Consider the following 26,726-nt stretch of genomic DNA (forward strand, 5'->3'; position numbering starts at 1 on the left):
CAGGAACGGGCGCTTACCAGCTGTCGCTGTAAAAACCAAGGTGATACCTTGGGGCACCTTGGTTCTGGTTTGTTGAAGGTTTTCAGATATGTTCTGCATGTACGGACATTGCCAGTCGCCTTAGCTTTCGCCTCATTGGTACTGTGTGCTGGCCAGTAGCGGTATCCAGCGCGGCGATAGCTAAAACGCCTTCTGTGATCGATTCGTGCCTCAATTTTCAACAAAATGGAAACCAAGCGCCGACCAATAACAGAGATCTCTTACGAAGACGAAAGAACGACTTCGTGAACCTGAGGCCGCATTCACGAAGCTTTTCTTCCGCTGGTGTGGCTGGTGATTACTCGGCGGCTTTCGTGTTCACTATATTAACGAGGATATCACCTTGAATGATATAAATAATGACTGCAGTTGTGGAATGATCTCAAGAAGAGATGCATAGTAAATGCGATACCTCATGCATAACCTTTCCTCAACATTGAAGTTAGAAAAGCATAGGATATAGCGCACTATGCCCATGAGGCTAAGAAGTCAAAGGCCTCGTTCATATGTTGGTCTTTTACGAGTCAGCATCCGTTGCGCTAACTAAGCAGAAGCACTGAAGAGACTGCAATAAATTCTGAACTGACATTGCGTGCAACCGCCTTTCTGAAACTAGTCCATAGTCCCTTCGTTGACGCACTGTACAACCGGCAAAATTTCTAACAATATCCCGCGAGCGTCGACCGGGCGGTGGGGTGGTGCCTCAACGCGGCTTCGAGCTGCGAAGCCAGCGTTAGCAGCCGCGCGCTCAAGACCTCAGAATTTTTAGAAGCGTTGTCTGTTACTTTCTCCACCCATTCGTGCGCAACGCGAACCGTGGCAGGTGCCCTTCACCTCCGTCTACTGATCGCAAAAGTGCGTGTGTCTGGTTCGCAGCTTCTTTTTTGGCATGAGGTGAGTTTTTATTTTTGTAAGGGTTTTGGCGAAGTGCTTTCGCTCGTTGCCTGGCAGATGTCGGTGCCAAGAATGGCAAGGGTGATTAGTGCGTGTGCGAAGAGCGTAGCGGACAACGGTTCCGCTACGTGAGCTCGCTGAGCACGCTCGTACTCTTGCTCGCTGTGCTACTCGCAGTTGCGATAGGGCGCTGACGCCCCGGCTGGTCGACGCACACGCGACGCTGTAAGAACGAGCTGGTTGTGCGTCACTTGCGCAAACTAATGGGGCCCGAATAAAATGAAGAAAGACCTTACTCAGTTCTTAAGTCCTTATTAAGAATGACATCGCGTCGTGACATCAAACGGTGAAGGAAAGATTTACTCCGCTACATGCGAGCGCCACACCGGCGATACGATTGGCGGCAGCTACAGAAACTGCAACAGAATAACCGCGGCAATTCGAGGAGGCCCGGTTTCTCCACTGTGCTCAGTTTCTTCATTGTACTGTATAATGCAGCCGTTGAAACAGTGAGAGGCTTAATGTGAACAAGTAAAAGTTGGTAATAGAAATTCTGGAGGCAACAACACCCTAAACCACGGCTCCCACAGGAGGTTAAACTTGTTAAATATGCATTTCATAACTTTACGCGGACGCGCGCGGTTTTCCACGATAGAGGTAGAGATCAAGGCGGTCCTTATATAAAACACACCTTCGTTATATTGGATGTTCTTTCCTCGGCCAGTAATTATCAATGCACCCGGTCATTGCATTCGTGGACTACTTAACAACCCGAAAGCTTCGTCTCGATCTCCTGCTGGCGCGCAAAATGCTAACGACGTTAACGCGATTCCTCCCGCTACCTTCAGGACGGCGTCCATGAAAGGCCTTGTTCACTCTTGATTGCGTAGCTATTTTAGATTTAGTATTCTGTCAGCGCTGAATACCTGGAGGCACGTGTTGGTGGGGCAGACGACAAGAAACCTTTTACCAGGATTATTGGCTGTTTTCCACAGGGCGGCACTGATACTCTCCTTAAATTCTCCTAAAGTGCGGAGTTTGAGCTGGTAATTCGTGAGATGACTCCTCACTAATTGACGATCCGCGCGTCTTTACTCAGTATTAGACGAAAGCTATCCATCTGATTGCATATATGCATGTGCCTTTCATTCCAGGGCGCAAGAAAGACGCATAAATATGACAACTGAGGACTGATTACAGACAAAAACAAGTCGTTCGTAATCCAATTTATCTCGACCAGCTTTTCTGCTCTTGCATTGGCATATTCAGTTAATCGCGATTATCATTGTGCGAAACACAGTCAAAAGAAGAGCGCGAAAAAAGAACGTTCTTGGTTGGCTAGCCTCATATTCAGGAGTGTCACTAGTAGCAGGCAAAGCAGAACCACTCGCTAAACTCTTTCACCCGAAAAACAGTTAGGAAAACAGTTAGGCATATTGCAGCCACTCCCGAAAAGAGACGCTGCCATAACCCCAACCTGCTTTTACCTCTACTAAGCATGTGAAAACTGTATGCGTTACTCCTCCTAGCGGTACATGGATGCCATAAAGGGAGCACTTTTTATTACTCTACAGCTCCGGGTCGCTTACTGCAGCATCCCGATCATTCTTTTCGTAAGAACATGAACGCACATGGTTCCAGAAGGTACCCTGCTGACGAAGCATAATTTCTCGCTCAACCCCAGTAGGGGAGATTGTTCGCCATGCTGAGGAAGAAATGCGTGCAGGGGATATCGAATGTTCTTCTACAGTGCACAGGAGCAGTTTACGCGTGCAAGGGATGCACGAAGCGCCATTTTTTTCGAGCAACGTTGCGCTCTGTTTCACTTACGGTTACTGGATAGGCTCTCAATGCCTCGGAATGTCCCTCTGTTGGTTAGTGCTCGATATTACATGGATTCTCGATATATTGCCAAACTTTCTTTCCATTAGCTCCCAACTTCCTGCTCTCTTGGCATCACCCCTTCTTGCCTGCTGAGTTCGCGTTTTTGCTGACCCGAAAGACGCGGGTTCGATCCCGACCTCGGCGGTTGAATTTCGATGGTGCGAAATTCTAGAGGCCCGTGTACTGAGATATGTCAGTGCATGTTAAAGAACCCCAGGTGGTCGAAATTTCCGGAGTCCTTCACTATGGCGTCCCTCATAGCCTGAGTCTCTTTGGGGCGTTAAACCCCCATTAACCATGAGCTCGTGCTTCAAAAAAAGCTTTTTTCTCTTTTTTTACCATTATCATAGACGGCATTCTCGCAACCCTTATTACGAGATATCAAGGTTCTCAACGCAAGAGATAAGAGGTTTCTAGGCTGAGTGATTTTCGCGCCGAATGGCACCCGAGGAACAAGCTTACCTGCGTCGATAAGAGCTTTCAGGTCACGTTTGTTGCAGTCGTTGGTGATGCAGATACCTATGCGTGTCATGGGGACCTCGTCAATAAAAAAGTATTCCGTGTACTGCTTAATCTGGAAAAAAGAAAACAAGGTTGACTCTTTATAAATGCAGCAGGCAGAGGGAGAACGTACAAGGAAACTGTACTGCACAGCCACAGATAAGACTGTTTGGATACCTTCATTCATGACGCTCGGTTTCTGTCATGTGCTCGTCATTTAGTGCGGTTAGAAAACGCAACTTTTCTAGTAAGAAATGTCCAAAACGTAACGCATCTATTTTCCCAAGTCAGCAGTGAATAAAACTACAATCCTTTACTTCTTTACAATTTTTTTGTACATGGTTATGCGCTGAATTAGCTCATGCGGATTTATTATGAAGGCGACGATATCATAGAAAATGGCCTTTTTTTTTAACAGGACTAAGCATTAATAAGCATTAACAAGTTATTAAGCATTAAGAAGTAAAGCTTCCAGTATGTGGCGGGTCATTGCTATGTTCTGACATGTCACAGGGACCTCATTGGGGTCTCTACTGGGTTCAAGTTGCCTTTCGTCCTTACAGTTTGGTGTTTCAGTGCTTGAAACGGCCCACGGTGCTTACCAGAGGGTGTATCACATCAAGCGACGAAATTCGCTCCTTAAGGGCCCGGCTTTCATTCATGTGGAAGAGCAGGCTGCAGTACTGGCCACGAGACACTTCCTGGCCATAGTTGTCGCGCACCACGGTCCCCAAGCACTCGTCAAAGGCTCCCAGGTCAGCCTTAGTGGCTTGAAGCAGTCCTGTTGGGTACTTGCCGGATGCGTCGAAAACTGTAGAGGATACATGAGGTATAACGAAGTTACGAGGTAGGCAATGTGCATGAACCACAGCAACCTGCTTGCGCCAGCAATCCCTGCTCAGGTATTCCACTCACGGGCGAAAAAAAATGGGTTGTGGTAGACGGGCGCCTGGCAGTCCGTTCACTGACGTGCGCGCCACCTGCTGTTATACGAAACCGCATTTTCGTCCCCAGTGAGCGAGACACCACTGAGTATTCGAACTCCCCGTTCTTGCAATTCGTGTGTTGGTAAGGCGCACGAGGGTCACTATTAATTTCCGGTTTGTCGGTAAGAACACCCCGGCGGTGCCGCTCAGTACGGTCTAACTCGAATTGAAGGCGATTCCTCCAGACTTAGGCTACTGGGATTAAATGGTCTGACAAGGTTTACTCTTTCGAGAACCCTGCAACGAATACATCAGCATAGCTAGGCAAAGGATTCCTCTATCCTGCACCGCCATGTCCGCTACGGACTAACTGACCATCACGCCAGAAAAATATTTTCAGTCTGTTTAAGCCACAACGAATGTGGTACCCTTCAAATCGAGCAAGACTGTACCTAGCGACCGAAGCGCTAGCTCAGAGTCTGTGGTACCGTTCGGGCAAAATACTGACTTGGCAAATCTCAATATGCTCTTGTAAAAAAAAAAATAGTCAGCCAGAGTAGCTTCCAAAGTGCCCATTTAAATATTTTATTTTTGCATCTTTTCGACAAAAACAAGATCACAGCGGGAGGCTGCGTGTCTACTAGATGTAGTATATTGTCTTTTTGCGCTTTGGAAGTAATAAGATTGTTCCAGCCCTGTAGATAACATGAGTAAAAACGACAGCTGTTTTAGTTCGCCGTTTAGTAACATTCTATTCAGTACACCATTCTATTAACTGATTCAGTCTTTGATTCATTGATCAACAAATAAATTAGATTTATTCTTATGGAACAAACACTGAGAGAAATTTCGTATTACGCCCTAAACAAGCGTCACAAGCTATAAAAGTCCTTTTCGTAAACAACTCATGTCACAACTTGGGTAGGAGTTCCGTATATATTATTGGCACGATTTTGACATCTTGTTTCACGGCTTTGCGTTCTACTTCTTTCTTTCAATTTCTTTCCACACAGAGGTACACTAGCGTTCTAATCTGGTACACACGTGACAAGCGCTTACGAAACATATTAAGCATTAGGCACCACTGAACGGTGCACGAGCGAAAGCCGGATCTCCTCCATACCGGGGCTCCTTCGTTCAAAGTTTAACTTGATTTCAACTTTAACCTAATTCTAATTTTTCAACGCTCTGTGCACCTGTACAACTCGAGTTCTGAAAACTGTCTCTTCCAGAGCTTAGCTCCAGAGTAGGGGCAACTGACGACACCTCTTCATGCTTTACGGGGGTAGTTGACAAGCAATACTACAGTAATGAAAGACCAGCTCATTAATTTTCTTATTCCTTCCCTTTGGCAAACCAGGTGACAAAAAAGAGGTTTAACTCGAGGTGCTTTTGCTTCCTGCATTGCACGTATACCCTGATATGAATTGCAGGAAAGACTTTCGCTACGCCACCTTGAAGTTCTTCCGCGTGTTTTTGCTTGAGAACCGTTCGCTGCTTAGTATGCTGCCAGAGTGGCGTAACATGTAATTTCATTGCTGTTCCGCATTTCATTAGACAGCAGTATCGCCTCCACCCACCCTACTCCTAGTCTTTACGTAATGAGAGCTTGCAGCGATGCCCTTTGAAGAGTGCGGTGCAGGAACGGGAAGTGTGTGCCGAAAGAAAGCGTTTGGAGGCAAACCCTGGGTACACCTTCAAACTCCCGATGAATCGCGGCTGGGACTCAGCAAAACAGCAAACTTCTCGGGCCTCACTCCTTCCTCGTTCCACTTCTCGGATAGCTAAACGCTTTGTGATGCTCGCGAACACTAACTGCGGCGTGTCTGGGAGAACGCCCGTGGGTGGTATGCGTCACTTGGTATAAGCTCTGTCTGGAGAGCGTGTCGCCGAGGCCGAATCTCCGGTAAGCGGATAGCAGTCGTAAATTCCCAGGCATCCGCGACGCTTTTTGCACCTGCACAGGGCCGATTTAGAGCTGCGCTGTTGGAATCTGGAAGTTTCCGTTTTTCGTAAAGATAGAGTAAGGGTCACTGATTTGACAGGCCACTAAACAATTTATCTCAAAAGGAACAAAAAAATGACGCTTTAGAGAGATGTAGAGAAGAAGCAAACTACATTTAACGCCAACTGAAAGCGGGGATTAAAACCGACGCGTCCATGCAATCTCGCGCTCTGGAACGTGAAGCGCTAAGTTTTAATCGTAGTACGCCTGAGCAGGTTGCTCTAGATTTTGCGAAATTTGGTACGAAGTGAAGGATATTCAAGAAAAGGACAAAGAAGATTCGCTTGGCCTTCAGACGCTATATTCCTTTCGTTCGTGCTTACTAGCCGCTTACGCGGAGAGGATCAGTGGAGAACTGGTGGTATGACAGCTCTGCCAGAACAGAAAAACACAAAAAAGAAGACTAAGAAGGAACGGAGAGGAAGGAAGGGACGCGGGTGCACGTGACCAGGGACTCATACCCAGCTCAGGATGCTACTCGTTCTAGGTTTTACGGCCTACGCCAAAGACTGACACAGCCGTGATTTCTCCGGTGACCAGGCTGTGAAGCAACATTGACGGGAAAAGCCAACGATGCTCCCACGCCTACCACGAAGGCCGATGACGTAGTCGATTTGGGCACAGCGATCGGTAATTATGCGCTGACAATCTGGGAAGTGTACTCGCGCGCCTTTTACTGTTGCTTTACTGAGAAAGCAGAGGCGGGGGGGGGGGGGGGGGGGCTTCTCCGTGTGCTTACGGCGCTGTCTCTCGTTTGGGCGAAACGTCGAGAACGAGAACATCAGCGGTCACCTGCTGGCGTATGAAAATGCGATGCCGGTACGTGCGGGCCACCTGGCCTAGGAACTGGACGCTGTCGCGAATGTGCGATCTGTGGTAGGAGTGGGAATAGACCACATGGGTACTTTCGTTTGGGTGCATACGCGGTTTGCGGAGGCTGGGGCGCCGGACAGGCAACGCTGGCTCTGGTTCGCCTGCAGGACGGAAAGGAAGCCTGAGGTTTACCGCACTTTTATACCTCTGCAAGCGCGAACTGCAAACTTGTACGATTCCGCATTTCTAATCGTCTTTCTGGTACACCTCAAATAAGCTGCTCGCAATCTGAGAGGCAACTTACAAATTACAACTTACAACTTACAACTTACAACTTACTTACAACTTACAACTTACAACTTACAACTTACAACTTACAAAATCTTAGACTGCTTCCTTTTTCCACTCATCGACCATACAACATGTCTCCCCAATATCTGGCAGCTGATATTCTTATTTTAGAAACATGTCTAGAAACGCAACCTCAGAATAACGTTGAAAATTTTGTATTGCTTTGCAAGCAGGAAAGCAAACTATATCGTATTTGATTCGCAAGGCATCACAGTGTTAACAGAGGCGGCAAGCAAGGGCGTTGACATGCGGTTCAACATTTTTGATTCTAGGCGCTAAACGAAATCAATTCCTCAACTTACTACGCCCGGGGCGAAGTAGATAAATATACTTCGGCCGACTCCCCCCGTCCCCTCGCTATTAGAGCATTCAATTTCAAACGTGCTTCGATTACATGAACAAAATATGCGCCTTTTTAATGGCTGCAGCTAACTCCGCAGCCCACACGACCTCTGTGTCCAGGCACTTCTGGATAACATTTTTAAAGGCAACCTGATGGCGTGGCAGCTTTCTTTTTCTGTATGCTGCAACTATGACGCCTACACTGCTTGACCTAGAAAAGCTTCACATATATTTATCGCTGTAAAAACAAAAAAGTCCGCAAACTAAAGGTGTCTCCAGATTTATAAATGTTTTATTCTACAGAAATAGAACCCACCGGATGCACTGAACTCACGGCGCTTTCGGGCTACCAGCACCACTGATATCTCTGGCTGCCGGGGCTAGCTTTCTTTTGCAATGACGTCCAACGGCGCACTTCGGTTAAACGAGATGGGCCTTTATTCGTCCTGAAAGCCTTATCGCTCACGATGATGCCATCTATCATCTTCTGGCAGTGACGCGCTATTGACGCACGTTTCCTGCTTCTGACGTCGACTTTGTTGCCCCTTAATTCTGGAGACTGAGAGGTCAAGCATAGTGCAGCGAAGAACGATTGAAAGCAAAAAAGCTTCCTGAAACAATTTTTCTATGTGCAAACGTTAGCGCTAAATAAGAGACAATCACAAGAAAGGTGGACAAGACACCTGTGATTGTCTCTTATTTTGCGCTAACGTTTGTACATAGAGCTATGCACCAACTAGCCCAGCAACAAGTGTCACTTGGGAAACAGTTTTCTTTACGTGCGCGCAGTAAACTGAGGCCACCGGTCTTGGAGAACAGACAGCGAAAGCCTAAAGTAAGAAAGCGTAAAATCATTGTCATGTTTTTTTCAGTCCTTTCGAGCTCACTGGTAAAGTGTGTTAGTGCTTTGGCATTGATTACATTAGGAATTAACGATTGGTTACTGTGTTGCAGGCAGAAAGAAGACGGAAAAGAATGGGTGCCTCAAAATTTAGGCACTGGCGGTGTTTTAGAAGTGGTTAATAGGTGATTTTATAAAAAAGCTGCTTCACTGTCTGCGAAACAAGAGGAGGCCTCATTTTAGCAGGAACGAGCGACTATCGTTCATTTTGGCGACGAGCCAGTTTGTATTATATAAAGCGCAGAAGCCTCGTTAGCGTCTCTGACTAATGCGCCAGCTTGATGAATGATTCAGTGGGAGCTTAGACGGAGCAAATGTTTCCGCGCACAAATAACTAGGGTTACGGGTTATCTAACGGCAAGGATTATCAAGTTCTGTTTGCCATGACTGCATACTGAAGCCGTATTTTTAAATCGTTCGTTTTACTTTCCTTTCTTTGGCCTCGTTATCATCGGCAACTGTAACCTGTGACATCATGGCTGACCAATAGCAAAGAGGCATAAGAAAAAAAAAGAAAACAAAATTTCACAAAATGCGGGACCCGAAAAACAGCTTCTAAATTCAGGGTCAAGTACCTGTTGAATTTTGCTCTTTAATGCCTCAGTGATGTCCGCTTCTGACACTGGCGCGGCGTGGTATCCTCAGCGACATTTCCTAATGAGCCGTCCCTGAATTATGATTAAACGTGGCCCATCTCTTAACTAGATTTCTCCTTGGTTAACTCTGTAATACCGAGTCATTGAAAACAATGAAAAAAGTTGGATACAATAAATCAAAATGAAATTACAAAACTTCGCCATCGCATTGCAATGCTACCACAGATATACTAGGCTATTTGGCCGTAAAAATTTACCTTACGCATGAATTGATCTTTCAGCATGCCTCTTGCTTCTCTGGGTGCTGACATTCTAATCTTGCTTTGATAAATATATTCGACAAGACCGCTTTTTCAACTATTTTTAGCATTTCATGTAGTTCTACAAGAAATAATGAAAATCATTCCCCTTTGGTGCACTCTGCAACGTAGGTTATACGAGGAGTATTACAATGTTGAGGGCAAATGCGCCATCACTCTATTCGGCACGTCCAAGGAAAGGCTTTGTCGTCTAAGTGTTGTCTGTGTGAGTGCCGTAGCAGCGATATTTCTTTACAGGGACGCACTGATACAAGTCCTGAGGGCATATTTTTGAACACCACCACTATTTTCATCATCGTATCGCCATTCGGTGCGAGACTGAAGTGCAGTCGCGGTGGCTGACCGGCAGCCTAACTTGTCTTACGCCGCTGAGCCGCGCTTCGTTAATGACTATGTGGAACGTAGCGTCTCCACTGAGACGACTTTAGGGCCTGCACCACGCATTCGTGTAAATGAAAAGGTACGTGACTGGCAATGAATGAACGAGTGGCGGCACTTTTCTGCAGAAAAGAAAAATTTGCACTCTAAATTGTCTACAAAATTGCTTACAGCGATTTTCGAAGTTTGCAGTGCCAGGAAGAAGGAAATATCTGACAGACTCAACGTGAGCGCGAACGATTCAACAATAAAGCAAAGCTTGCAGCGGAAAGAAAGGAAATAAAAATGCTGAAAATAGCTATAGCAGTCTTCAAGGTGAAAAGCAAGGCATTTAAGTATGGGCAAAAACTTCACGTAAGTTTAGCACACGATGTCTTTGAGGAATCGTGTGCGAAATATATGACCTCCTTGAGCGTACGTAAATGTTTCGTCCACTCCCTATTCTCGATATGAAAGGTAAATAAGAAAGCTCAACTTTCTTAAATAAAACAACCTGAAATTTTCTCAACTGGCCGACGGGGAAAAAAAAAATATGGCAAAGTTTTGCTGCGCGAAGGGAGCAAATGCGCGCATCCTTGTGTAGGGCCAGAATGCCAATGCTAGTATATGCACAGAATCGACCACACACGCTTAAAGTGCCTAACACGACGAGGAATTCAAATCTCGAAGCCACCCGCAGTCGCTTGAAACCAAGTAACGTAAAACGCTCTGAGGTGCGGAATTCGGACAGAGTTTCATAATAAGAACGTAGTTATTGTGAACTGGCCTGAATGTCTTGAATACAAAAATGCCTTATGTAGTCGAGGGTTTGACGGCATACCGTCTGGTCAGGAATCATGGTGAAGCAGATTGCTGGTCACCGGCCAAAGTCAAAAGATGAAAAGACGTTTCGGGAGCACTACGGCTCCCTTGTTCACTATGAAGCAATCGGCGCACGAATCCATGAAACGACGTTTCGGGAGCACTACGGCTCTCTTGTTCACTATGAAGCAATCGGCGCACGGATCCAGTCAAAAGATGAAACGACATTTCGGGAGCACTACGGCTCCCTTGTTCACTATGAAGCAATCGGCGCGCGAATCCATGAAAAGACGTTTCGGGAGCACTACGGCTCTCTTGTTCACTATGAAGCAATCGGCGCACGGATCCAGGGATCCAGGGATCCGTGTGCCGATTGCTTCATAGTGAACAAGAGAGCCGTAGTGCTCCCGAAACGTCTTTTCATCTTTTGACTTTGGCCAGTGACCAGCAATCTGCATCAAAAATGCCTTATCTTAAGATGCACTCTTGCAAACAACAACAATGGTTAGAACTGATTCGTTTTTCATAAATTTTAGGCTCTGAAATACCAGTGATGCCGGAGAGAAATATGCAGCCGTACGTAAACGTAGAAATTTTGAACTTCACAGGAAAAAGAAGAAACTTCTTGTTAGTAATGAATTACCTTTTTTTTGTGAAGCCTGCAGTGATATGTGCACCCTGGTTATGAACTTAAATACAAAGCAGAAGGAATTTTTTTCACTTTAGAACTGCTGTATCTTTGCACACCAAGTAACTGCGCAAAATTCAAGCACACTATCAGAATGACTTTCATTATTGCCATCTGATATTCACGATTGTAAGCGCGAAGCAATGCTAACAGATGCGCCATGGTCATCGCATCAATGACAGGCACAACATAAGTAAGGCCAGTGCAGTAAACTAGCCACCGTTCTCGCTGAAATGCGCTCAAGAAAAAAACAAAAAACACTGACGCTGACAGCGCCTAAAAGAGGCGCTTCTCGAACGAACACAAAAGCCCCTTAAGAACAGCCGGCCACAATCTAATCCTGTTCATTGCGTCGGGGAACAATGCTCATAAATTAAAAATGCGCCCACTGTAGGCTGCAGCACAGCTACCGAGTATCTTGATTGCTCGGCAAAATCTCTACACCCTTACGCGCCGGTCTACTGCCACTCGCAATAACATAACTTATCTTTAATACATCACCTTAACTTCCTTAATGCGTTACCCAAACGATACGCACTATTTTCACTGCTCATTTCTACATTCAAGGCAACAGATGATCCAATACGTCCCTTATTTTGCAACAGCATCATACCGTTTTTAGTTCGTACTGCAACGGCGCGAAAGACGAAAACAAAGAACGAGGCAAGACAAACATCGTTGTCCTGTTTCGTCTTGCCTCGTACTTTGTCTTCGTCTTTCGCGCCGTTTCATTGTGAATTCTAACCAACTCGCCCAGCTTTTCGTTATCGGGAATTATTTTCAGGTTTGCAACCGCTTCAGCGATGCGGACAACTGCACGCTTACTCACGTCTCAGGGCCCAAGGCTCGAGGTTCTGGAAGCCGCGCATCATCCGGAACAGGCCGACGCTGCACTCAGTCGACACCTCGGCGTTTAGAAGGTTTCTCCTCAGCGATGCGGGCATGTTGGCGAACAGGCGGGCCACTAGGTTGCGCAGCGCTTGCTCATATTTGGCTTCATCATCGGCCTCTGTGGTGGCTATTGCCGAAGTCGTCGTCGACGTCGTTGTTTCATCGCCGATGACGCTTGTGACGTTCTCTACCGGCGAGGCTTGAGCCAAGAACGGCAAGAGCAAAAAGGCTACCGCTGTGATGAGGTATGCGTGTGAATGGGCGATGCCCCCATTTCCTCTCCTGAGTAGCGACGGCATCACGCGTAAGGCTAGCCGACTCAAAGGAAAGCGAAATGCGTGCAACTCAAGTTCCTCGGTGAACAGCAATTCCACCGATCTACTGTCGGGCTCGATGCCTTGCAGTGGATGCTGAGAAGAATCGAAATGAGGTCAACCAATATGATGCCCTGCTTTTATGGCCGAGCGGGAAGCTCTGTTTCTTGCGGAAAAAAATATGCTGGTCTGCAGCTCTAGGGCAAGACCCTTCGAGGCAGCGGTAAGCTGCACCCACGAAGTAACTGAGCTCCCTACAACTCGGCGCCGCGTGATTAGATATCCGAGCCCAGAGTGCGCGCGCGATGGGCGGATGAAGCGAGCAGCTTCGGGTTTCTCGAAGCGCCGACTGTCGTCAACAAAATGTGCGCGACGTGTACCAGACTAGAGGCGTCCGAAAGTTTCATCGGATGCACACTCAAACAGGAGAAAAACCAACTTGAAACCTAGAACCAAGAACTTCGAGAATCGATAGTAGTTCACACGCAGGATTAGGGGACCGCAAACCGAAGAATATCCGACGCAACAGGCTGTGATGCCGCCTCAGAGATGTGCGTTGCCAACAGCTCGAGACTGCCGGAACAAGACTTATGCGCTAATGAGCAGCGCGCGGGCGCTCGTTATTGCAAGGCGGTGCGGTGTTCGACTGACCGCGCACCGCTGTCTATCAGCAAACGATACCCGGAGCGGAGGGCGAGGAACTGGGAGAGGGTGGAAGCGGCTACCACTTTGCGCAGGCTGTGTGGGCGTCTCCGGAGGGGGTGAGCTAGACGTTTTGCTGGGGCCAGCATTCGGCATTAGCTACGAGATCACGTCAGCGTTCACATACGGTGAACGGCCAGTTTCCTTAAAAGATGCGGTCCCCTCGCCTCAAGGCCGAGGAGCAGTCACTTGATCGCTTTTGTTTCTCCGTTCGTTTTCCCCCTTTCATTTCTAGCTCCGCACTCGCCCTTTGGTGGGGCAACGTTAGAATGCAACAGACAGACATCAGCGTCGGACACCGAAAAAAAAATTGTATGCGCAGCAAGCATCACCGCTACTTTGCTGTTGTTCTTTTTTTTGCGCTCTTTACAAAAGTTCCCCGTTTGCGTACTCGACGCAGGCGATGCGCCTAGCTCTCCAAGCCTGCACTGCCGAAGGTATCTGCGGATGCTTGTGGGCAGAATTCATAAGCAGCTGATGCCAGCACCTGCGGCCAGTCGGTGAGGTCGCGCGAACTCTGAGGTTGTGTCGCTTACAAAAGAGGAGTCGGTTATCACCCTGTCTTGTCCCTTTGCCCTTTCGTGTGGCCACCCACGGGATGAGCCTTGGTCGTGTGTTTGGGACTATGGCCTGACCGAAAACAGTCTACGACAGAGGAAGCGGGAAAGAATGGGGGGAGGGGGAGGAGGGATGAAAGAGCAACAAACGCCGGCAGAGTTTAGCTTGATCCGCTGTTACAAATGAAAAGAACAAGGGCAATGACGAAAGTCGAATCGGCCTTCAAGAAACTTGGGGAAATTTTAGCTTTCCTAGAAAGGTTGCGTGTAAGAGAAGAGTACACCCAAGTCTTGCAAAACGATGATAGAGAGACGGTGACGTGCACTTGCTCGATGAACGAGAAAACACGAGCTTGGAGTCGTCATTGGAGCTGCGCGGCCACTTGGCTACTCTCTACACTGAGTGGGAGAGCGCTTACAGTCCCAGATAAAATAAATGAGCAAGAAGAAGCCAGCAGAAAACCTGTGATTGAGAGCCCAACGAATTTAAATGTTCCGATGCAATGGAAGGCTCCAAGAAGGGAGACATTTGTAGCTCGGTATGATTAACGTTATTCAGCCCGACTGCTTAAAGCGCTCTCGTCACGCCATTTCTCGAGCAAAGCCACGCACCATGCGCTTTATATTTAGCACGTATTAGTTCCATGCAAGCAAAAAGTTATATTAAAACTTTATTAGAGAGTAGAGACGTTGAGAGACGTCCAGTAACGTTTCTACCGTTGTGAGTAGTATCACGGAAAAGCATCTCTAATGTTTCGCAACAACAGGAACAATGGCATTACTAGTATAGCCAAAGTTAAAGGCAAGTAATCCAGCTCGCGGGAAGAACTGACGGAAAGAGCACTGTTTTCACTCGCGCGTTTCTGCTAGATTTTGTCATAGACGTCCGCCAACCCTCCCACAGCACCACGCCAACTTATCAGTATTGTTATAAACAAGAAATTCTTACCATTAATGCGGCAAATCGCTGCTAACAATCGCTAAAACTAGAAATGGCAGCAAACAACTTACATATCAAAAATTGCAAAAACAATTGCAGTTTAATTCGCACAGTGTGGGCAACAAGAGGATATGTTGAGGCAATTTGAGACAACTTGAAACATGGCGAAAAAAAAATGTATCTGTCATGTATAAAGATTTTTTGAAGCCTACACTAATTACTGAAAAAGCATTTCCGGAAGGAAGCTTGCGATAAACAGTAAAGAACGTACTAAAACCAAACAGCAAGCTTTTACACTTACAACAGTGGCGTTTACTTACTTTTTTTCCAAATACCGCTTAACATATGCGCAGTGAGAATACAGACGAGAGAAAAAACACATAAACAGTCGTGACATTTGGTTTAATTGGAGCGCCGAGGCAGAATCTGCACAGAAAGCTAAATCGCATTCGTCCGAGTCTGGCGGATGTATTAATGCGAGAGGCGAAGCTGACTTTTTTTTCATGCTTTTATCAGCGGGCTACAAGCTACTGCGCAGCACGCTTTTAATACATGCTTTAAAACAATGAAAGATTTGGCAAAAGAAAACAAAAACAAAATAAGGGGCCGGAAATAACACTGGCAACAATATTTTTTCGTTCGTGATCGCCATTATATAAGCGCAGCTCGGTAGGAAGAGTAACTTAGAAGGGACAACAGCGGTTGCCATTGATTAGCTTCACCTATAATTTGGCTGCAAAATTCGGCGAGTAACGCGATCACTCTACAGGCCACAAAGGATGCAGGAAGGTTACGGCAACATGGTGAAACAATTTAGGCGTTAGGTATTGAAATAAATCCAACGCGCTTTTCTTAGGCCGCTGTTCAACGCGAAGCGGTAAAGGTGTGAAGAATGCTCCCGGCACTGGCGGTCGATTTTTTCAGAAAAATTTATTATACTTGCGTCGCGATTGCAGTGGTTGTTTTAGAGTCACCGGAGCGAGCTCCCTTTGCGATCATTGTTTTTTTTTCTGCGGAGTGACTGACGCTTCGATGTGCACGGAGCTTACAAATCATTAAGACGGCGGACAATATCATTTACATACAACGCCGTTCCACATTAACAAGGCGAGTACCACAATGCTGCTGTCGAATCAGTGACAACTTGCCTGAGGGACAACAATAACTGATGGGCACGTTGGTCTGACATGATTTCCAGTGAAACAGCGCAACGGCACAAGGCCAGAGGACAAGAAAGGACGATACACAGCACTGAACTCACAAAAATTAGGGATGGAACTTCAAACTATTTACCTGCTTTGAATACGAAAGGATTGTTTTTTTGTCTTCTTTTTTATATATTTAGTTATTTATTTTCAGTTTTCCTCGTCCTTTTTATGACACACCTACTCATAGCAAACAGTCGTAAGGCAACGCACACACTAGATTCACTTTTATCCGCCAAGAAGCAACGCGGTTCTGTTGTCTATGGTTTGTGTGCTCACCTCGCAATCTGAAACGCCTATCTGGATTAAATTTCCCGCGCCCTCGGCAGAAATTGAATTTTTTCATCCGGGATTTTTGGGACCACTGGTGCCGGAGAACACCTACGCCGGGTCTCGTTGCCGGTGAGTCATATAGTGCTTTCGCATTAATAAGGAAGACTGGCTCCCAGTTCTGCATGGCTGCGCTCATTCCCCCAGTTAGGGGCCGAGACGCGGAAAGGTTCTTTAAAAAGTACGGATGCATTCTCTTCATCATACTCTTGTCACTCATGTTTATTTGCTGCGAGCTGTAATAAGTCTGGCGGAGCACGTCGTGGACAGTCAAAGGGCGTAAGGGCGTGTATCTTTTTTATTCGCCGACAATAACCTGGCGTGATAGCCTTCAGGGGGTTTGGGAATACCTTGTCGCGAGTGATTTTATTTGAATGCTTGGCTAGGATCGATACCCTTTTGGTCTCATTATGTCGCGGCACGCAGCGGTGCTCAGCACTGGAACTGTATCCGCAAGGTTGTTCTGTTGTGATGGCTCCGCAGCCATTAGAACAGAACAGCGCTCGCGCGTTTCTCAATCACGAGCGCCGATTAAGAACAGCAGGCCACCCAGAAGATTTCGTAAATTTTACCCACGAATTTTTGCGAATATTCCTTCCATAGAATCAGCCTGAGCTGAATAAAAAGAGAACCGGTTCATAAAGTTATGCCTCTTATTTCCCAAACATATAAATAAAGCACAATTTTTATTAGATTTTAACACCAATATAGTATACATGCGTTGATATTAAGAGCGCCCCTTTCTAAACGGTGTGGTGCGGGCGCTACCAAGCTCGGTATTTCTTTTTTTATAATTCTCTAGTATGCTCTCAATTTTAACGGTATTTCCTTTAAATTCCCCATTTTACGTGACATACAACCTCTACAGATTTTATGTTTCGCCAGTTTTTAATCCTGGACTTGTATCCTTACGTCACCATCTATCTTTTGAGCCACCAATTTACTAATCGCTTTTCACTAACGTTTATCGAAGATTCATTTACATAACCTTTGTTACCTTTAAACCCTATGGCCTCGCGGCAAGAGACTGTGGCTGTTTCAAAATCTTGATGGATACTGCCCCATTCCAGTAACATAAGTTCTATTGTTTCCACGGATTTACCGCACACTGCAGATGTCTCATCTTCTTGGGTAATTTTTTTTATGCAGCTTCACGTTGTAAGACACTCTGATCTGGCTTCAAAAAGTATGGCGCTCTTTCTTGAGTTATCTTAGATCAGTTCTTTCCTGATTTTTCTTTGTAATTTTCTTTACAAGTAGAAAGTTTTTTTTCTCGATTGTATTAATGATGAGTTTATATTCTGCTTTTATGACATGTCGTTTAAAGCTCTTTATGCTTACATCCTGTTTTTTTTATTACTTACTGGTTAGCTTTTTAGTCCTTTTTCATCTCTATGAGTCAGTGACCTTTCTATACAAGTATTTAAATATCTTATCTGCAAATCTTTTATCGTCCAATTTCTTCAGTGCGTTCTTCATATAATATTTTCCTCTGAGAGCTTCCCATGCTTCGAAGGAAGACAAGCCATGCCCTCCTGTATTGTCTCATTTGTTGTTTTGCCGTGGGCTCATGGCGCTAATCGGCCAATAGCTCACTGATTTATTGCTAATCCTGACTCAACTTCTGGCCTTAGGCACAGAACTGCATTCCCATTATTTTACACGCCGCAGTGCCTTAGTGATCTATGAGTTCGAAAGTGTGAGCTAACATTGTATGATTAGGAGAGCCTTGCTTTTTTCTCTCTAACCCACTCTGCTCTCCTCCTGTCTGAAAAGTTACACCTATCATTTTCATTTCCATAACTCGGTCTGTTATCCTCAATTTAGTAAATTGAACCCTATTCGTTAGCCTCCACATAACTGCCTCATAGACGAGTACCGGTAAGATACAGCTTTATATACACTTTACTCTTGAGGTGTTCTGGTAAACTGCCATTCGTGATCTGGGAGAACTTACCTAACGTGGTCCACGCGGTACTTAATCATCGAGTTATTTCACTTCCGTGTCTGTCCGGATCAGTGATCGCTACCTGCTCTAAGTGATGTATTCTCTTACCACTTCTAGCGCCCGGATACCTATCGCAAATTGCTGCTCTCTTCCGAGACTCTTGAACATTGCTTTAGATTTCGGCATTTTATTTTGTAGACCTACCATCCTGCTTTGCTTTTCTAAATCACTGATCATGCTTTCAATGCTTTGCATTAATCAGCGAATCACAGATTACGGAGGCATTCACCATGAACTCTTACCTCCTTCTGTCCCCAAACCAGGTCTCTGAATACCTGCTGTTAACACGCAGTGAATAGAACTGGAAAGATCGTGTCTGCCTGTCTCACGCTCTTCCTTATTGAGATTTTACTACTTTTTTTATGAAAGGCAAAGGTGTCTGTGCAGCCACTTTAGATATCGTACAGCATTTCTGCATATGGCTCTTCTACTCCGTAATGCCTGTATGCTGTAGCTTCGTCTGAGTGGAATGCTTTCTCGTAATGAAGGCTATATACCTGGCGTTTCACCTAAGTTGTCTGCGATTTCTTTAGGTTAGAAGAGCGCGTTTTCAGCATAGTACGGTAGTGGTGTAGCGTATCAGAATACAACTAAGTCGTGTTAACTAGTGGGCTGGTTAATTAATATTCAGTAGTTAACTTTTTACTGTTACGGTTAGTCTCTTGATTTACTGAAAGGCGTGTAGCCTATACCAGTTCTTAGAATTTTAAAAACGCTGTTACCCTCTGCGCTGCGGTCGAATAAATTTTGGGTAGTTGGACGAGTTACAAGCACTGGAGGGGCATCTTTGCTTGCAAGCTTTTTGAAAGCACATGCGTTTTTGAGCGATGTAGCCAAAATATGTTGCACCACAGCGCCGACGATAACTGCGATTCCGAAATTCTAAAACCTGATAGGAATATTGCTTACGGTGGACCACATGTCTCTCAATAAATAAAGAGAATAACAGTGATAAATGTAATGTTAGCTATTCAACATTAGTTAACCAACGTACTAGTAAGCACGTTTTGGCTGTATTCTGATGCGCTACGCCTCTGACAACGCTATGCTGAAAAAAACGGTCGTCAAACTAAAAAATCCTGAGTTTAAAAATTTAAGAATATGTTTGCTGTAAAAAATCTAGTTAAATTGGCGCATTTCTCTATCACCTGGTTGATACACTTTGGCAGCAGCAACAGCAGCGGCGACCGGACGTGCCCTGAACAGTTGCAAACTTCTGCAATTTACGGATGTCAGCGAACCACCTCAGTCTCCCGCCAACGTCCGAAGTGGCCGCTATCGTCAGATGTTGACCGGCAACCGGCATTGAAGGCTGCGCAGGACTGCACTGGGAATTGCCGCCCCCAGTGATAACGACACAACTCGTCCCCGCCGAACTTTCGACTGGTGGTTCGCAGGGAAGCAACGCACTTGGCAGCAGCAGCAGCAGCAGCAGCAGCAGCAGCGGCGACCGGACGTGCCCTGAACAGTTGAACTTCTGCATTTTACAGGTTGGTGCCTGTTTTACCGCTTTTCGCCTAAGCACACGAGCATTGCATCTGTATTGCCGCATTGCTGCTGCCCGTGCCACTTGTGTGTGCTGTTGTGTAGCTATAGCTTGTTTTATCGAGCGCCAAATGAGAATGTCTATCTATGGAGACGAGATCTTCTTGGCGTGTAATGAAGCGCTTCATTCAAGCAACAATTCGCAATGCACGGAGTGTGATAATGAATATCACCTTGGCAAATGCTCTGTGGTTAATGAAGCTACATTTAAGTCGAAGAAGGACAACTTTACAAAAAATTGGAAATATCAAACATTTCTCCGCTGCGTGGAGGAAGCTCGAGGAAAGGTAGCCAGGAGTTTGACGTACAATCAGCTCTAATGAGCATCAACAAGATTTTAGAGTGCTTGGGCCCTCTAACGAAAAACGTGGGCGGCATTGAGACAGCTATCGCTATGATGTCAGGTAAGTATGATGAGATCTTAAACACTATGAAACGTCAGGACGAGGACATCAAAGAGCTTCATAGGCGGGTGCAAAAAATTGAAGGAAAACCTGATCTCACCGAAGAACTCTGCAAGCTGCGCGCAGCAGTAAATGACCTTGAGCGGCGAGGGAGGAGCCTAAATCTTGAAATACATGGTCTTCCCAAAACGGACCACGAGGACTTTCTCACCAAAGTAAATGGGGTTGCGCAAAATATAAAGGTTCCTGACATAATCCTGAGCTCGACTGAGGCCCTGCACAGGCTTCCCTGCAAAGCAGGCAAGGCACCAGGAATTCTTCTGTGCTTCCAGCAGCAGTCTGTACGTGACGACTGGCTTTCTAAGAGTAAGGCACTTAGGCAGTATGAGTCTTCTTCATACATCACGGAAAATCTAACTCATGGAAACAGGGAGCTGCTCTTTGCCGCTAAGAGTCGGGCCAAAGAAAAGGAGTACAAATATGTATGGCATACAAGCGGAAAGGTTCTCCTTCGTCAAACGGATGGTGATTAGGTTTGCGTGGTACAGGATGCAGAGCATCTTGAGAAGATGACCAAATGCTTGTTACTTATAGTTAATTTACCAGCATGTCTCAGTTCTTGAGCGCACCTTGTAATCCTTCGGACGTGAAAGTGAGTAGGAATGATTCCATACTTGCGCTTTTCCATATGAACGCGCAATCCGCACGATGCAAGTATCAATTACTGATGTGTCTGATAGAGAAATTTGAATTCAATTTTGATGCTATTATGGTCACTGAGACTTGGTTTACAAATATTACTGATGTTATAATAATACCGGGTTATTCCTCATTTTAACTCAACCGCTCTGATAAGAGAGGTGATGGTGTTTTCATTACTCTTCGAAGTGTTCTTTCTCGTAATATTATAGATTAGCTGTCGAGGATGACCTGTGACTTTGAAATGGTTACGATCAAACACGAAAAGAATGTTAAATTTGTGGTCTATCGGCCTCCCCATAGATGTGTTGCTACCTTTTTCGAATTCCTAGACCTTGTGTTTGATAATATCTCTTGTAATAGCTATAGGATGTTTATGGGAGGAGACTTTAATATAAATATTTTCATGTCTGCAACTATAAAAACTGATTTTGTTAACTTGTTGAAAGCCAACAGTATGCGCAATGTGATAAAGTGCCCTAGAAAGTTGAAGGAGACGAAGTGTCCCTGCTAAGGTGGCTGAACATCGCTCCAGTGAAAAATCTCGCCATCCGCGTAAATACGTTCCTTATATCGAGAGAATTGGCCTCACACCATCTGAGGAAGCTCCCGAAGCTCATGAGCCATCTGGCTGGGTGGCAGTAAGCAAGTGTCCTTCAGTCATCTCGGCAGCTGGACTGGGCTCCGAGGCTAGGCCTATGGCCACCGGTGACGCGCTGGCATAGGTGGCTTCGCCGGCGTCGGTAACGATGGCTTCAGCAACATCTCTTTAGACAACTGAGCCTGGGTCCCAGCTCCTGGTTCCTGCTTCCGGTCCATTAGCTGCAGCGCACATCCCGCCTTTTCCAAATACACCTCAACCCGTGAGCGATCTGCCCTCTGGGCGGAACTCGGCAATGGCTGCCCAGCTTCCACTGCGGGATGGGGCTTCAACCGTGCAGCGTGAGGAGGAGAGCTCTCCAATTTACCTGTCTTCAGCACCTCCATCCGTGCCACCGGCTTCCCGCAGTTCTCAAAAGCGCCCATCAGGGGACACTGCACAGGATTCGTCTTCTGCTAACTGCAGCTCACAAGGCAAGCGTTCCTGCCCAGCGTATGTCAACCAGGTGGATGTGCCGACACCGGGATTGGTATCGTATAAAGTGGCCATTAAAGCTCTGGCAGCCAAAAACCTGACAGACATTCCGAACAGGATTCCTCAGGCGAACCTGGACGAGTGTCTTGGGCCAAAGTGTTTCGTGGCTTCACGTCTAGAACGAGATCTACTACCATCGCTGTGTGGCTCCCGACTTTGGCTGCGGTCCAGCGTTTGCAAACGCTCAAGTGCATATCGATTATGAGCGAGATTTTGGTTCCGGTCCAGGTGCACCTAGTAGACGGTTCGGACCTGCAACGCTGTGTTGGCCATGGACGTTGAAAAAACGTACGATAATATCAGTCATGCTGCCATCCTGGAATCGCTTGACATGCTTCGTTTCCCCGTTAGAGTGCGCAATTTTGTTAAATCTTTCATTGAAGGCCGACACTTTGCCATACGCCTGAGTGGTGAGGCCGTCAGATCATTTGTGCCTCTTCGCGGCGTTCCGAAGGGATCGGTGTTATCGCCAACATTATTTAATATTGTTTTTTATCCCCCTTGCTTGGCGCTTACATGATGCCTCTGAGATTAAGTTCTTATTGTATGCTGATGACATAACGGTGTGGAGCACTCACAACGACCTGATTACTCAAGCAGCAGGCCTTCAATCAGCCACAGATATTACGTCGACTTTTGCTTCTTCAATTGGTCTGCGGCTTTCAGTGAGCAAAACCACGTTCGCGTCAGTCGCCAACCGCTGAGGGCGCCGTAAACTCGCTGCAACACCTATTCGTCTGCATTTATCCGGAACTCCAATTCAAGAAAGTTCTGCCATAAAAATCTTGGGCTTGACAATACACTAGTTAGGAACAGGTACTGCTTGGCTTTCTCGGCCTAAAAAGCAAGCAATTCAAGCGTTGGGTCTGATTAGACGCATTGCTCCTAAAACAGGCGGAGCCTGCTCTCATGTTGCACGACAATTGGTGCAAGCGGTTGCGCAACCGCGCCTCGTTTACCAAGCCCAATTCCAGCATTTGACGAGGGCTCAAAGGAATTGTCTAGAAGCTGTTAATTGAGAGGAAATAAGGGTCATCACTTCCCTTCCCCGCATTACCCCGATCTTGGCGCTCCCAGAATATGCGCAGCTGAATACACTAGATGAGCTGGTGTAGCAACGACGCGATGCTCGCCCCCTAAATTCAAACCTTACACACACAACGTGTGCACTCATGGCATATGCTTGATCGCACTCCTTTCTACAGCCGCCCCCGCCAGTTTTTCTTCCCTGGCGCTTTGTCCACCTAAGCGACAACAAACCAACTGATCTAGGTCGGCCATCATCTACCCGCGCGGCATCGTCGTTTCGCGACCGAATTACAGAGCAAGACGCCAATCGGCCGCATGGCTCCATCGTTGTGTACGTTGACGCAAGCATCCAGGCCTGCGAAACAACAACGGCAGTTTACTGTCCTTGCAAGCCTGTCCTGAACAAAACGCCAAGGTTTCTCCTCTCTGAACCTCCTTCTGTGCGGAGATGCTTGCGGTTTAAGAGGCACTTTGCTCTGTGGCCGCCGTTCCCATGCTACCTACGGACCGCATTGTCATTCGCACCAACGCTCTTCACGTCACACACCTACTACGATGCGTCAGTCGCTCCCAAGAAATCTGCCAAGACATCCATCGTCTAGCGGCACGTATCCCGCAGCAAATCCGTATTGTTTGGGTCCCGCGTTACCTCCTTAGCGCACAAAGCCGCGCAGATTCTGCGACCCATCTTTCGACCCCAACCTCGTCTTTGCCCCAGTCCTCACTCTGGACGACACCACCCTCGTTTTAACAAAAAAGGAATACCTCCGGTGCCGCACACTTGCTCTAATCCCTCCGTGTGCGGTAACCCTCCCCCGTGGTCTTACCCGTGCAGAGGAGGTTTCGCTTCGGAGGATACGGGTCGGGGTTGCCCTAACTTCAGCTGTGACACGCAAGTGGCCGCTTTTCAAAGATTTATATCCCCGTCCCGGGTGTACAGTCTGCAAGATCAGAGACTGTGAGGCGGATTTCACCACCTGTTATGGGTTTGTCCGGCGCTGAAGCCGACGAGAATTCGGCACCTGACAACGGTGCGTCTCTCACCGGACAATCCGGATTCCTATATTGCCTGGACACAGGGTCCGTAACATGGGTCACTACTCTATTTAATTATATCAGCCCACCATTTTTCATTTATTTAAGAATCTTTCTCATCTCTTATTTCATAACCTTTATGCCCTGAGGCAATAAACATTGCTTGAAAAAAAAAAACTGTCGTACAGATGTCACACGGTCTTCATCATATATACTTGATCTTTTAATCACAACTGCAGAGTGCAACAATCTCTCGACAGGAGTGGCCAACAGCGCGACCAGCGATCACTTACCCATTTATATGGTCGCTCAAAAAACATCACTGAATCGAAAACAACAAATGTTATCCTTTCGAAAGATAAACAAAGCTACGATGGAGCATTATCGCAGTAAAGTAGTAGTCATGTCCTGGGAAGATGTCTACGAAAAGAATACTGCTGATTGCGCGTACAATACATTTTTTTATAAATTCTAAGGGTTGTATGATGAATGCTTTCAATTAAAATATCAAAACCTAACATGACACAAAAGCCGTGGATTACTAAAGAATGCTTGCGTATGATGCGAAAGAAGGAGAAACGTTTCGCAAAGTTTATACTGACTAAGGAAACAGCTGAGCTGCAAAGGTATAAAAGGTTAGAAACCCGTTGGTTAAAATATTCGTACGTCAAACGAACGGTATCTTAACCTTTTTTCTGCTACAAATATATCAAGTCCAGACAAAATATGGAAACAAATAAAGGTACTGTTGAACAACCCAAAATTAAGTTACATACAGCCAGATAGAAAAGAATGGCGAATTTTTTTCTGAATCAGAACTTGCCGAATAGTTTATTAGATAATTTACTTCGCGATCACAAACGGGCGGATCTCCGTTAGGAGCAAACTCCCTGCCGGTACCAAATACACAAAGCTTTTACCTTGACTCTCCTAGAGAAACAGAGGTCTTTTTAGCGTACCAATCTCTTCGCAATACAAATTGTACTGATGTTGATGGCTTGCAGCTCAGACCAGTGAAATATGTCCTAGACAAGCTAGTGCCCGTATTAACGTTCATTTGCAACCTCTGCCTACCTTCTGAAGACTTTCCCAAGCGAGTCCAGGTTCCAAAAGTAACTGTCATATACAAAATTGGCGATAAAAACAATTTTTCAAACTATAGGCCACTATCGGAACTCCCGGTCTTTTCTAAAGGCATAGAAAAGATAATTCATTCAAGAATCGCCTCATTTTGCGTAAAGTATTCCATTATGTCCGACACACAGTATGTTTTTCGCCGTGGAAGATCAACAAAGCATGCATTGCTTCAGCAAAAAGAAATAATACTACAAGGTTTCGAGGCTAAATTACTAACACTTGGGATCTACATCGATTTTTCCAAGGCGTTCGATAGTATAAACCATGCGACATTAACAAAACTAGAGTGATACGGTATTCGTGGAACCGCCCTCAACCTAGTGAAAAGTTATCTTAAATACCGCCTCCAATCCGTAGCAATAAATAATACACAATAAACATTTCTTCCAATCAAGGCAGGTGGTCCGCAATGTAGCATACTTAGATCACTACTCTTTAGCCTATACATCAACGACATTGCCTTGATAAACCCAGACACACAATTTGTAATATACGCCGATGACACTACCGTCTTTGTCACTGCATCCACTACTCACCAGCTGTCCGAAGATGGTAACCTCATATTAAAAAAGTTTCATGAATGTAGCATAAATAACTCATTAATCATAAATGCAGAGAAGACAAAAGCAGTTCTTTTTAGGACTAAAGCTAAGGCTGTAAAGTTTGTACCAGAATGTTTCTAGGTAACACAAACATACCCTACGTAAAAGACATCAAATCTTTGGGAGTAACCTTAATTCAATGTCTCTCCTGGGACACTCATATCGATCAACTAAAAGTCACGTTCTCAAAAGCATGCGGAATTCTAAACAAGCTTAGACACGTCTTGCCTCAGAATATAAAAAGTACTAATATATAACTCAATTTTTTCTAGTCCTGTAACCTACGCTCATTTTGCATGGGGAACCACAACAGATGCAAATATTAATGAGGAACAAATGCTGCAAAAGAAAGCCCTTCGGATTATAACTAATCTTCCATATGACTCGCATGCTGCACATCTATTCACTGAATTAAAAATTGTGCCAGCGAAACGGATGTGTGAATGCATGCTCGTGCTTCATTATATAAAAGAAAGACACACACCACAATACTACAAGACATTGCAAGCCTGGGACCTAATGCAAAAACAAGACTACTTCGCCACATACTGCCCTGGTACATTACGCCCAGCCGTACGAATTATGGACAGCAAAGGATCGAACATCAGCTACCGCATATTCTGAACACAATGCTCTCCTTAAACAACCATCCCCATTCCCTTACAGCAAAAAAAAAAACAGAAACTGCAAAGCCTCGCATAAATTTCATTTTTATTGTCAAATTTCTTTCATGCATTGCTTGTGTTTTTTCTTA

The 26,726-nt window shown here is 45.8% G+C and overlaps 1 protein-coding gene across 1 annotated transcript in view; it reads right to left on the reverse strand.

Annotated features, from left to right (window-relative positions):
* Positions 1–13,139, reverse strand: part of LOC144115397 (nose resistant to fluoxetine protein 6-like) — a 48,133-nt gene extending 34,994 nt beyond the window's left edge. Inside the window, exons 1-3 of the mRNA XM_077649771.1 lie at positions 12,269–13,139; positions 3,921–4,129; positions 3,280–3,391 (exon numbers count right to left, since the gene is read on the reverse strand). Of these exons, the coding sequence (XP_077505897.1) occupies positions 3,280–3,391; positions 3,921–4,129; positions 12,269–12,629 (682 nt within the window). The 5' untranslated portion in view covers positions 12,630–13,139. The remainder of the gene's footprint in view (positions 1–3,279; positions 3,392–3,920; positions 4,130–12,268) is intronic.
* Positions 13,140–26,726: the final 13,587 nt, after the last annotated feature.

The sequence above is a fragment of the Amblyomma americanum genome, chromosome 1, assembly GCF_052857255.1.
Source record: "Amblyomma americanum isolate KBUSLIRL-KWMA chromosome 1, ASM5285725v1, whole genome shotgun sequence".
Lineage (NCBI taxonomy): Eukaryota > Metazoa > Arthropoda > Arachnida > Ixodida > Ixodidae > Amblyomma > Amblyomma americanum.